General features: G+C 52.1%; 3 protein-coding genes across 3 annotated transcripts; 1 reads left to right on the top strand and 2 right to left on the bottom strand.

Moving 5' to 3' along the window:
* Positions 1-720: 720 nt before the first annotated feature.
* N0V89_002945 (uncharacterized protein) lies at positions 721-2,245 on the bottom strand (the record flags this gene model as incomplete). The annotated part of the gene is made up of 5 exons (XM_056211749.1): positions 721-1,204; positions 1,252-1,634; positions 1,694-1,971; positions 2,020-2,158; positions 2,231-2,245. 5 exons carry the CDS (start codon positions 2,243-2,245, stop codon positions 721-723), a joined length of 1,299 nt encoding a protein of 432 aa, XP_056075222.1.
* A 1,441-nt stretch (positions 2,246-3,686) lies between these two features.
* N0V89_002944 (uncharacterized protein) lies at positions 3,687-5,222 on the top strand (the record flags this gene model as incomplete). Its single annotated transcript, XM_056211748.1, has 1 exon — positions 3,687-5,222. The coding sequence occupies one exon, from the start codon at positions 3,687-3,689 to the stop codon at positions 5,220-5,222; it is 1,536 nt and encodes a 511-aa protein (XP_056075221.1).
* A 3,524-nt stretch (positions 5,223-8,746) lies between these two features.
* N0V89_002943 (uncharacterized protein) lies at positions 8,747-11,871 on the bottom strand (the record flags this gene model as incomplete). The annotated part of the gene is made up of 5 exons (XM_056211747.1): positions 8,747-9,432; positions 9,487-9,764; positions 9,816-10,057; positions 10,486-11,141; positions 11,310-11,871. The coding sequence occupies 5 exons, from the start codon at positions 11,869-11,871 to the stop codon at positions 8,747-8,749; spliced, it is 2,424 nt and encodes an 807-aa protein (XP_056075220.1).
* Between the last annotated feature and the right edge of the window lie 1,835 nt (positions 11,872-13,706).

The following is a 13,706-nucleotide window of genomic DNA, read 5'->3' as shown; positions in this document are numbered from 1 at the left end:
TGCTCAGGTGTTTGAGAAGCCGCGAGTGACACGCTGTTCGGCTCATGAACGACTCATAACGTGGACGGTGGTCCGAGAATCATGTATGTGTTTCCCCGCGCATGGTCATCTGCTCAGGCCGTGAGAAAACCCGGTTGAGACATGGTCATTTCAATCCTTGCAAGTGACTCGAAGAGTCACTTGTTAGCCACGCGTTTAGCTTGTCCATTCGATTGTCAGCCGCGAGGGCTCTGGAAGCAGGTGTGGATCGTATGTTCGATCGGCAGCAGTTGATCGTGGTAAACGGGCAGAACTTGAAAAGGACGAACCGTGGGCAACTTTGTGGCCCATGGCATCCTGAAGATCTCTCCAGGACTCCAACGAAGTTGGCACGGTGATGTTTGTTGTCAACGTTTGTCATCCTAGAGCTCCTTCGACAGTCGATGTTTGCGGCTGTGTGTTCCCAATCCACATGCGCCCCCCGTACAGGGGGTGCCCGTTTGCTTGTCCACGGGTCAAGGAGGGTCAGTGGTGAATGCATTTCAGTTTTCGGTGGGGGATGGCGTATGAGATTACCCTTTTCTGTTGCCCAGACGCGATGGAAATAATGTTACAATAGATTTCAACGATTGAACGAATATGGTATCTAATGGACGCCCCTGCTATGTGTACGCTCCAAGTCTAAGTATAATCATACAATCGCTCCACCGCATTTTGTTATACAGGCGTGGCAGCTCGACTCTAGTTCGGGCGTCGCATTTGCCTTTCACTATCGCTTTTGTCGCTACCTTCTCCAAGGCTCCAATGGCTCGGCGCTCTCGCGCCGCTTTTAGTTTTCATGTGTACCAACTCCTGCTCGTCATCCTCGACCCTCGTAACCGTAAAATTTGTATCCACCGTCTTCGTAATCCCTCCAAAGCTCTGCAACGCAGAACCCAGGCCCGATCTTGACTTTGAGCGTTTCGATTCGACTTTGTTGGTCGACAGCCGCGCGTTGGGCGTGCCAGAATAGTCTTTGTAGTTGGAGTTCTGTTGGGTGGAGGAGAAGCACGAGGGGAAGATGAAGGCGAGGCATTTGCGGAGCGCGGGCATGCAGGCGCAGAAGATGCCGACGAAGCACGCGAGGACGCTCCAGTAAGCGGTGGGGCAGTTGTCCCAGGTGGCGTTTGTGGAGTTGGCAAAAGCGAGGAGCGATTGCAGGCGGAGGATAGAGACGATGGTTCCGCTGATGGAGGTTAGCTTGTTGGGTGCAAGGGAGATAGAGATACTGACATTCCGCCCACGCTGAACATTGCTACGATCATGATACGTTTCTTGAGACTCATCTTCAGCTTGATGAGCTCAGGAATGGGAATCGCGAAGATGATACAGTCGAAGACGATGTCGATGATCGCGTGAGCCCAGACAAAAGCGTTCAAGTTGATGCATTTGCCATTGTGTAAGCCGTCCCACGAGGTCCATATATAGGATATTGGTAGGCAATTGACCGTGACAATGACAGTGAATATGAGCGTGCTAAGCGCTCCCAAGCCGATGAGGACCTGGACGGCTTTGCGGAGCTTCTGGCGCGGGAACACGCGGAGGTAGAGGAAGAGGAATGCCAATTTCGTACATCCAATGGCAACAAACCAGAATATCTCCGTGAGCCAGGTGTACTACGCATGCACGGTCAGTTGATGTTCGTTACCACTGGGCGCACAATCACTGTACTCACTTGAACGATTCGGTATATTTGACCTGGTGTGAGCGTCCAGATGTCCTTGCCGAAGCCGAGGCCTGACATGAGGAACTCCAAAACAGCCATAGGTATGGCAAAAACAAGCGCAGCCACACACATGGCATCGTCAAGCCAAAAGTCTGGCCCTGACATCCAGACACGTACGGCGACTCCAATGATCGCCGCAGCGCCAGAGGTTCCCGTTATGATGGGCGTAATATGTGTAATGTCGCGCACCGGAGCGCCACACATGGCCTGGGTCGCATTTTGGGCAGCTGGATAGTTAGCAGGTGAAGCCGAACGACACGGTAAGCTGTGCGTACCTAATGCATCAATCACGGTACAGGACTGCAGTACGCAACCCTGTATCGCGGCATTCAGAGACTCATCAGCGCAAATACAGGCTACATCGGTAGCTGTGCACTTGTCCTGAGCTTTGAGACTGTCCTGAAGGCATTTCGTCTGCAGAGATCAGTATATTGCGGAGGTCGCACGTTCCTCGGACATGTTGGGAACGCGGAGAATTAAACTTACCGCACAGCCAGGCATCGACTGGCCCGCCACAAGATTCACCAAGCCACCCAAAGGTGCAAGAAGGAGTGCGACTCTGGATAGCCTCATCTTCGCCCGCTCAGCTAACTGAAAGAACAGGACCAACACCCATGAGAACGGGTATCACTCCACTATATGATTCCCGAAGCAAGTGCCCATTTTTCAGGGCATGGTTTCAACATCAGCGGGGAGCCTGAAAAGATAGTGATCTGCTTTTTCCTCCTGTTTTCGTAAGGTCCAGGCATGCGTCAAGCATGTCAGGGACAGTCAAGGATCGTCGACGAAAAGAGCAACGGTTTGCGCAGCTTTGACACAGTTTCTCTCGTGGGATTCGTGCACACCTCCTCGATTGGCCTTCTCTCGACCGTTGATCCCAGTCCGGACACATGCCGCCGCGTCGACGGTTATGGTCGCGCCCGTTAGCCCGCTCCTTCGGCTCCTAGAGTGGAGAATGGCGTGGGTTTGCATAGCTTTGGCCATTTCCCGTTTCCGATCATGGAGCTGCGGGAGGCGGGTGGAATTGGCGCTGGGGCGCAATGCTCCTGTGCAACGTAAATCACGTTCTCTCCTTTTCCAAAACCCACGTTCCTGACATTCAAAACGTCTTGTAATGAGACCCGGGGCGCCACTGTTGGTAAACACGAAGAGAAAATGGTCTGATGCATGCGTGGGTGTGGCTTCGCACGGTGACTCTCTAGTACTGTTTCGCTTGCAGTGCTGCATGGCGTGTCACCGCGGATTGGGGAAGCGGGCTCCGTTCCGCGGAGATGACCGCGAGGCTGTTGAGAACCTGGTATGCCACCGAGCGTTTCCAAATCGAATTACCCAGACTGACATTGGCTCTAGTACGTGCGCCAAAATCGCTCGACTGGGGTGAGCGACTGGGGTGCGGGCCGTCGCGGCGGTCTACCAGTCGGTCCATGACCCTGCTTCGACCGTGTGGGGGCTGAAGCTCACTATGCACACGCTGAGTGCAGAAAAATCGCATTCACAAAAGGAAGTCGTGATGATCAGCATGTCTCCGCGGATCAATGACGAATGGTAGGTCGTTGCGATGGGGAACTGTGATCTACGAAGGTACTTATGGTATGTTCCGCTTGCTGCATCTCCTGGTTTGGGCTCATGGTACCCATGTAGCACCTTGGCTTCGCTTGGCGCACACAGCAAATCTCTGCCTCTCTGGGAAAGGCCTTTCAGATGTGGGCCAGAGGTTTGCGACAGTCCTTCGCAGGTGGCGCCAGCGCCGGCACTTGAAAGTGCATTTAGGGACGGGTGAGCAGATACGGCGCTGGACCCCAATGTAGAGGCGTACATATTGCCCCCTGGGTCGCTGGGACGTTCCAGGAGCATACGCTCTCTTTTTGCACCTGCATCGAGGAGAGCTCTCTTGACCCGTCTCTCTTTGTTGTCTCTCTTCTTGGAACATCCATCCTTTGTCATGGCCATCCTTCCGGAGACCATCCTGGGCCTTTCGCCTTGGACATGGCTGTTTAAAGTCGGTCCGATCGTCACTCTTGTTTACACCCTCTTATGGATGGTGTACGCAGTGACGCTGCATCCCCTTGCAAAAGTGCCAGGACCATTCTGGGCCTCGGTGACGCGGATTTGGTACATGTACCAGGTCTACATGGGCGACATGGATAAGGTGCAGCGTGCCATGCACAAGAAGTATGGTCCAGTGGTGCGGTTGGCGCCGAACGAAGTGACTTCTGCCCATGCGGCCGACATACCGAAGATCTATCGACTTACAGATCCGCTTCTGAAGACCGACTTCTATCCAATCTGGGGCGCGCCGCAGATCTCGAAACAGCCAGATCAGTTCACTTGCATCGACGAGAAAGAGCACACGCGGTACCGAAAGATCGTCGCGCCTGTGTATTCGCTGGCGAATGTCTTGAGACACGAGGACTATGTGGCGAAGTGTACTACCCTCTTTCTCGAGCGCATGACAGAATTTGCGGACAAGAAAGAGCAAGTCGACATTGGCCACTGGTTCCAGATGTACGCTTTCGACGTTGTCGGAGAACTCTCGTTCGGCAACATGTTCGGTTTTATGGAGAAGAACACGGACATTGGTGGTTGGATCGGAGCGCTTGAAGCCCTCATGCCCGTCTTGTGTGCCGCCGCAATTGCACCCACATACCTCCGACCGTTCGTCCTCGGCTCGGCCATTATCTCTCCAACTGTCTTTAAAGCGTTGAAATCTTTCGAAGGTATCCACACGGCGGCTGTTGACGTTGTCACAAAGCGTGTCAAAGAGATCAACGCCGGTATCGCTGATCGCATCGATATGCTGCAACAATTTAGCAAGATCGTTCGGGACAAGGGCGAACACACCGGCTTTACCGACAATGAGGTGACCTTGGAGGCCTACATTGCCATGCTGGCGGGCTCGGACACCACTGCGATTGCTCTTCGCGCCACCCTGTACTTCCTCATGAAGCACCCCGGGAAGCTTGCGAAATGCCGGGAGGAGATCGACGCGCATCGTGCAAGCCTGAGCTCTCCCATCCGCTACACTGAGTCGCTCGCCCAATTACCGTACACCGGTGCTGCTATCAAGGAAGCTATGCGTCTCCACCCCAGCGTCGGATTGAGCATGCAGCGACATTCGCCAAAAACAGGTGTCGAACTTTCTGGTTACTTCATCCCGCCTGGCTGGCGTGTTGGCAGCAATCCGTGCATCGTTCATTTCGACCAGACGGTATTCGGAGAGGATGCTGATGAGTTCCAACCTGAGCGATGGCTGGAGTCTGAGGCGAGGAGCCGCGAAATGGAAAAGTCTCTGCTCACCTTTGGTTCCGGAACCAGAGTGTGCATTGGGAAGAACATCTCTCTGACCGAATTGCACACGCTCGTGCCGGAGATCCTGCGTCACTTCGATATCAGCATGGCGCATGATCGTCCGTGGAAGACACAGGACACCTGGTTCCACACGCAGACGGATGTCGTTGTGAACATCAGGCGACGTTGAGTTGTACGTTGTCGTCAACGAAGTAGGAATGTAGAATGTCTGATTGACGCTATATCGTGCTTTCGCATTCCCTGTAGTGACGAGGAAGGACGCATGGAGGTGTTTCTCTACATAAGCGTCCACGTTTAAGTATATTTCTAAATTAGCTTCTGTCCGACTATAAGCATTCTAAATAATAATACGACCAAATTGACCTGCTATGAAGTGTGAGACTGCCCATTTCCAGAATGTGGATGGGTTTGGATGGAAAAATAGAGGTTCTCGTGACGATATCACGACGAGGACAGAGGACGTATCGGATTATCTCTGTGGTGAGCACTCATCACATCCACACCCTCGGATTGCCTCGATACATCCTGCCATCTGGATGGAAACTTTGGCGTTGCGATCTTGAACCGCAGGGCATTTAGCAGGTAACGGCAGCGGCGAACTTGGTTAAGATGGTCTCTCATTGCTGCGGCAACGTTCGTTGAACTTTCTTCTTCGATTTGCGACCGAAATATTGTAAGCGAGGTATTACTGCTAGGATTATAGGTGGCCGGGTATCGCTTTTCTGAGGTAACACACGTCACTGAAGCTTTGGTCTTGGTCAGGTTTGAGGAGAGGGCGATCCGGTCATTGTAGGAAGATGGAAACTCCTGATGTTGACACCGAAAAGATGTGCCAGAATATATAATGGAGGTTGAAATGCAATTCTAGTCCTGTGCATTTTTACATCTTCTTCACTCGGGTATTGAGCGACGATACCAAGGTTATAATCTGTGAAGAAAGTGTAGAGCGCGAAGCAAGCGCCGCAATCGCATCAGGACGCAAGGAGAGCCTCCATACATGCCAGAAGATGGTAGAACGACTCGGCCTTATCAGCAAGCTCCCCGTGCACTCCACGGACTATTTGAATAAGGTGGAGCAAGCTTTTGTTGGGGACATATAATTCTGTGGAGCACACTTCAGGCAACAACGCAGAATCAATCTTGAACGGCGGCATCGCTCTTTATGCTGGAGGAAAGCACGGGAAAGAGCTCGCGACGATCATCGCCGAGGATGTAAAAGCCGCGAAAGAGCTTGCCGGAACCGCAAAAGCTGAGACAGAAAAATGGCAGAAAGGCCTTTCAAGAAAGCTCTGGACAAGATGGAGTCAATTTTCGAAGTTGATTTCGAAGCATTTAGGACAACCATCTCCTCCAAAGCCATCGACGAAGACGCGTTGATGGACGCCCTCGAATACGTTAAGAAGTAATATAACGAGGAGCATCTGTTCGACTACCAATACTATCGCGGTTGGAAAGAATGCGAACAACATTACCAGGAAAAACTCCAGGAAGAGACATTAAGTGCGTGGCATCAGGCTACCAATTTTGCCACCCGTCGTTCCTTGGGCATGCCTGACACAGCTGACTCCACTGAGATTGAGAACCAGATTGGATACTTATACGGTCGCCTAGTGATCGATAAAGAGTTTGCAGGAGGCCCACTGCGTGGATTCCTTGAAAGCGAGTCCTTGGTGTATCCTGGGCACCGAGATCCAGCAACGTTGCTATACAACTATCCACAACATATCGAAAATGGTTCTTGGGTAAGGGTCTCGGATGGTATCGTCGATGTTGACAACGAAATGCCTCCGGGATCTAAGCCCCCAGTGCCACTTATGCTTGTACCGCGCACAGTAAGAGACCAAGCTATTGTCGAGAGAGGACGACAAGGCGCGCTGGCAGCGTGCGAGATTCTCTGCGCCCAACAAGACGAGAATTGGACACAGGTCACACATCAAGATGAGCAGAGAAACAATACTGGTCAGGCCAGTCAGGCATATGAACCTCCTAGGATAGTTCGCATGCCAGGAATGTCATCGCCTGGATCTGGCATGACTGAGGAAGCTTGGAGGTTTAGAAAAGGAGTGTGTGCACGTGTACACAGTGAGTCTCGCCGAGCGCGGCGTCATCCCTCGACCTTCGCTCCACCGGTGCAACATACACATCAGATTCTTCATCAACACTACCGTCAAAACGTCGTGTAATCACATAGCTACTACCAGAGCTCGTACGATATCGGTGCTTTGCGAAAAGAATGCCCCCACCCCTACCATGGTACAGCTCCCTATTTTAATTAACTGTATTACCTATAGTATATATCTACTTAACGATTAGTTGAAATGCGTTAGTACACCTATGTTAACAGCTTAGTGCCCTATTTTAACGTCTACCACAACTAGATCTAGCTATTCAACAGATCTAGCTAGCATTCAACAAGATTTAGCCAGTAATAGAGTGAATGTATCATACAATTGATAAAGGTTGGGGATCTGTACCATGGCCGGGTGGGGTTATTCTTCTCGCAAACGATAATATCAGTTTTGATCAGCACGAGGGCCTTGGCTATGAACTTCAATAATCCGTTCCTTCTGACCCTAAACACATGCAGATCAATCAGTTTGATGAATACCACATCCCACAAAATTTAGATGGCGGTCACTATCTGCCCGAGGACAACCGCAACGACGACTACGATGCAATTTAAGCGTATCATGATAGGTAAGGGTTGATCCCAATGAGATCTACCACGTTTTCACCGTTACCGTTGCTTTTGCTATATACATCGCTTATTCCCCGAACAAGTCTTGTAATTGCTTGTGTCCCAGACCAAGCTCTCTGCTGATTTCACCCTAGCTAGAAGAAATGAATCATAGTTACACGGCATTCAACTCATTAGACCGCAAAACTGAGCTATAAACATTCCACTTAGCATTCTGCATGGTTGTCACTCGCACAGATTTTTCATCTATCATGTAAATGTGCAGCAAGATCGACAAATGAGTTCTGCCAGCAACCCAGACTGATACATGAATACTCATCCAGAAAAGCAGTATGAGAAGTAGATGCGGCCCTATTGCTGAGCGATTGCATGTTGTGGAATGCATTCTATTCATCCAAAGGCGCATCAAGCCCGACCCACCGCCCCAGCTCGACCTCAATCTCATGTTTCCCAGAATAAGCTTCTCTGCTGATGTCATCGACACACGAGAGGTGGAACGACCTAGCTCTCATTGGGAAGATATCATTGACACAAAGGAGCTCTTAGTAGAGCGTGAACGAATAGATTACAGCTGCTCTGACTATAGCACTGCTCATGGGCGAGAAATCATACCTAGCATAGGCGAACGGTGTCACAGTTGATCGAGAATATCAAGTTGTCTTACACAAATTTATTCACTATCTACTCGAGGCAAAAACAAGAACCATGGATCTGGGATCCATTCAGAAGATCTGCGAGGGTCTGGGACAACTCGACGAAAAACAGTACGAGAAGAGATCTGGGATCTCTTACTTGAACGAGCGAGGGTCTGGGACAACTCGACGAACAGCAGCATGAGAAAAGATCTGGGATCCATTCAGAAGATCTGCGAGGGTCTGGGACAACTCGACGAAAAACAGTACGAGAAAAGATCTGGGATCTCTTACTTGAACGAGTGAGAGTCTAGGACATCTCACGTCTTCAGATGCCCGTAAACCATGACAAAAAACGCCCATCTAATCAGCCTGATACCGAATTTGAGGCTGGTCATCTTGCTGAAGCTGGTCATCTTGCTGAAGCTGGTCATCTTGCTGAAGCTGGTCATCTTGCTGAAGCTGGTCATCTTGCTGAGGCTGGTAACACTCGGGGTTGATATTTGCTGGGTCCAGGCGTGGAAGTGAAATGCCGGTGACAGTGTCTGGGTTGATTTGTACCATCCTGGCAACAGACGTAGGTGCTTGGTGCTGATTTGAGGCCCATCTAGAGCCGGGCAGCACACCACCTCCATTACCAGTCGGGCCTCTAAAGCTGCCTTGGGGCGCGGGTGCTGTCTGGAGGGGTTGCTGCAACTGCATTGGAGGTGCTGTCTGGATGTATTGCTGCAGCTGCATGGGAGGCGCTGTCTGGATGGGTTGCTGCAACTGCATGAGAGGTGCTGGAGCTGTCAGGCTACCGGGAGCCACGGGATGCTGTGTTGCGCGGTGTTGCGGATTGTAACTTAGCGCAATGTTGTCGTAGCGCTCCATCAAGGCACGGTACCGGTTCGCGATGTTGGCCTCGCGATAATGCAGCATCTCTATCTTGATCCCGGCATCCAGATTATTCAGATTTTTCTGGATGTCGTAGTGCGGATCCTGCTGGTAGTCGTTTATATAATCCTCCAGGGCTCCCAGGACCTTGTAAAGTCTCCAGTCTGGTTCTTCTACATACACGTCAGTCACAGGTCCCTAAATGCATATGCTGAATGTGCACTCACGTGAATACGGTCGCGCATTATTCTGACCCGCTTGACCCGCTCTCAACCGCTGAATCTCCTGTTGTTGCTGCTGATATAATTGCTGAATCTCCTGTTGTTGCTGCTGATATAATTGCTGAAAATGATCGCGATCCTGCCGCATCTGGATCTGCATCGTACTGGTCTGTTCGGCGAGCGCTTCCATGACAGGATCCTGGCTGCGGTTGCTGTTGCTGTTGTTGGTGGTGCGGTTGTTGCCGCGCTGGCCGTAGTTGCCGCGGTTGTGACCTCCGCGTGAGCTACGTGACGAGCGGTCAGTACAGTAAAGCAATGTGATGGAAACGACTTACCCGTGATACTGACGTTGCGACGGCTGCTGCTGCGAGTGCTGTGCAAACTGCGGGCTCTGAAGATACTGCTGAGCGTGCTGCTCGAAAATCTGACGACCCGACGGCTGCTGCTGCGAGTGCTGTGCAACCTGCGGGCTCTGAACCTGCTGAGCGTGCTGCTCGAAAGTCTGACGAGTCTGACGAGTCGGCGAAGCTGGCCGCCCTGACTTTATGTGGTGATCTACGTGGTGATTGTTCGACATCTACATGAATCAGTACAGGTAATTGTCGGGTCGCGGTCTACTTACTTGGATTGAGTTGGAAAGAGAAGGGCAGGAGCGCGGTCGCTGATTTCTACAGTGGGAGCTGAGCGCCGCCAAGCCGCCAAGCGTTGCTCTCTGCGACGGTGAGAGTGAAAGGGAAGGAGCGAGGTAAACAGAGTGCGAAATAGACGCAAGCATATTAGATTCGAGATTTGACGTTGGAAAATGCTTTTTAACCATCCAAATGCGCATCACGCCCGACCTACCGCCTCCAGCTCGACCTCACTCTCTTCCTCAATCGTGGGTAACACCTTGTACCTCCCGCTCCTCTTCTCCAAACATCTACTCGTATGCAACAGATGGCCTCTCTTCCCCCTAACAAACGTTGCAAAGCACGTCGCACTTACCGCAACCACGCCCCCGCTCACCCACACCGGGAAGCGAAACTGCTCGGGCCTTGTCCACACCATGGTCGTCGCAAAGCTGCACAGCTCAAACAGATTCTGCAGAGAGGTTTCGATGGAGGAGAATGATCCGCGAGTCGCTTCCGGCGCTTCCTCTTGTACGAGAAACTGCACGCAGAGATCGAAGCCCCATAGTCCAAGGCGGGAGAGAGTGACCCCTGCGACGAGGGAAAGGCCGGCAATCTGTGTCGAAGGGGTGGCGAGCGTGAATAGGGCGATGGCAAGGAGCACAGTAATAAGCTGGTAATTAATGAACCAGAGACCCGCGCGGACAGCTCCTATGCGGCGCATGAGGAGGGGCGCCACACATGTGGCGCCGAGTTCGAGGATGACGGAGACGAGACGCATGCCGGCGATGTGTGTAGAGGTGAAGCCCAGCGTGAGGAGGTATGTTGTAAATTGGGAGCCGAAGCCGAGGACCGTGAAGTAGAGCAGAGCAAGGGAGAAGGAGGCAAGGCTGGCCGGATTCAGGAAGTAAGCTTTCCATTGCTGGAGGGTATTGCGGAGGGAAGAGATTCCACGATGAGGGGCTAGAGATGGAACCTGCCGACCTTCGACGTCGTCAGGTCTAGCCGTAGACTTTGTGGACCGGCTCGCTAGACCGGGAATCGCGTCGTAAACTTGGGCAATGGCGAAGTATTCCTATGTAATCAACATTTATCCCACGATTCGAAAAAAGACACTCACAAATACAACACTCAAAGTGTTTTGTCCAAGCACCACCCAAATCGCGACCTTAGTCGAATACCCATCCACCAGCGATATCCCCAACGGCGCCACCAACTTACACACCAAATCAATCCTTCTCATCTGACTGTTTAAGTCCTCTCTCGGAACGTCCAGTCCCTCCGCAATGACGACCGCCCAGTCCCTCTCCACCGCCACCGTATTTCCCACGAACGCTAGCTTCTCCACGCCTGCCAACACTATGCATACCGAGAACCATGCAATCGACGCCCATGTCTCCGGCGCAGATTGGAGCAGTAGAAGGAGAATGCCACATGACGCAGCGACTGAGATACGCTGCCATATTATCGAATGCCGAACTACACTGAGGCGTTCTTTGCTGTCGACTTGGTGGCCTACGGCGGAGGAGAGAAGAAAGGCGGTGAGTGAGCGAAACAGCGCGTAGCAAGAGGCGTAGAAAAGCGTGCCTGGGAAGATGGTAGCTAGGAAAATGACGGCGCTGAATTCGAATGTGCGTGCGTTCCATGTCGATAGCGTATGCGATACGTAGAGCTTCCGGAGTACGGATCTGGTACTAGGCACTGTGGTCTCTGGTTGGATGAACTCGTCTAATGAGGATTCTGACGCATTACGACTGTCTATAGCCTCAGGTATAGTAGCCATGATCGATTGTTTGATGAGCAGTATGCTGCCTTGTGATGCAAGAAGAAGGCATCTTGCAGTGGAGTGACGGTCATGTGTGCGCGGTGGTGGTCCCCGCGCCTGCATGAGCCAACGTCAGTGGCTAACCCGATCTGCTTAGTCTTTGGACCCTGAAGAGCACCTGTGAGTGCAGATGTGCCACGTGTGACACGACCACTATGTCTATGGATGTGGTACGATAATACACAAAGATCTCGCCAGCTACTCCAAGATTGACCCACCCATCGTTGCGTTCTTAGACCCTCGTCGACGGTGCAGGTGGCCTTACTTGGGATGTACAGAACCGCCATGCTAAAGTGCAGCACGGTGCAAGTAGGCAAAATTTGAAGGCGACCAAATTTTCGAGAGACAGTCGTTAACACTCTGGATTGCTATAAGCGAAGACGACTATACGACTCTCCAAAAATTAGATCTGTATGATCTTCGCAAGCAGGACAGACTCGGGTTTGAGATTGGCGAGGTAACAAGTTGCGCAAACCGTCCCTCAAAGCTTTGTTCACGACATTTGTTGTGAACGGTCCACCCTCGCAATCCTCAGCTCCGTTGGACCGAGATGACATGGCCCACGACACGATAAACGAAGCAATGCTTGATGCGTGGCCCAGACACTTGGCCAAATTCAACAAACTTCTTGCAGCTTTCAACCCGTAATACTGACCGACGCTTCAGTGCCCAATCTCTCGTCTCGTTCTCAGCTGTACGCATGACACATTTTTCGAAGTAGTACTCATACCGCCTCTGCGCCAGCCGTGTGTTTTGCTTTCCATGCCCACTCTGCGGCGGGTACCCCCCGAGCTAATAACGTAACAGATGGAGAAACGGACCGAATGGGCGTGTGGCTGTCCAAGCTAAACAGATACGGAAAGATGTCGTGTGCGTGGCCGACCACTCGAGATGGAGACTGTGCCACAGAACGCGCAGAGAACGCGCAGAGCGTGGAGCTCATCAATCAATATGTGGAGGTGGATAACTAAAAGCATCGAGGCTCCCGATGGCTTACAGACTACTGAACCAATGACATCCAATAGCACACGTGCAAGGTGAGCTTGGCACACAGACTTGCTCCAGTCTCATTTCTCATCACATGCGTCGATTATTAAGGAAGTGAGTAATTACGCTCCATCTCGACGATGCAAGAGCACGGTACATTGGCGAACCTAAGCTGCGGCTCATCTGGTGACCAGCCTCATTCGAGCCGAGCTGCAGGAACAAACCTTGCGGTGCTGCGGCCGTCAGATTTCGCACGTGGATCTTCGCGTGCCCAGGGTCCTGACACGCGTTTCCGCGCTGCAGTCGTAGCTTGTGGTGGCACAAAAGTCCTTGAGCTCAGAACACCGTCTAGTTCTGAATGTTGAGGCCCGTCTTGTCTCCGAGTCCTTAGTGTCAGGCCCGAGTGTCCAATCGCTCGGGCCACGAAACCCCAGACTAGACAAGAAAGATGGGTCTCGTTACGATGGCGACCACGGCCAACAGCTTTGGTGTCGCAGGTGTATTGTAGACCTGGGACCGCCCTACCCAAAGCCTCACCTGCCGCCACAACCGGCAAGCTATTGGTCAAATTATTGGATGGCAGGCGGTGAGCGTGTCATCACTAGCCTGAACAAGTAGCGTGGTCCCTGATCTCCGAATAGGGTACGTTTTGTTCGCGTGACCTGCTGCACCGGGCAGTCATTCTGGGATCGTGCCTGCGGAAGTGGATGTACTCTTACCCGGGCGTAACGTCGTGAGGCAGGCCAACACGTCCGTGAAGCAGAAACAGCTAACCTCGCCGGTCAGGTTTCTGAACGCCGAACGAC

Source organism: Didymosphaeria variabile (assembly GCF_027946475.1).
Source record: "Didymosphaeria variabile strain IMI 356815 chromosome Unknown scaffold_2, whole genome shotgun sequence".
Classification (NCBI taxonomy): domain Eukaryota; kingdom Fungi; phylum Ascomycota; class Dothideomycetes; order Pleosporales; family Didymosphaeriaceae; genus Didymosphaeria; species Didymosphaeria variabile.
This window is presented reverse-complemented; position numbering and strand designations above follow the sequence as displayed.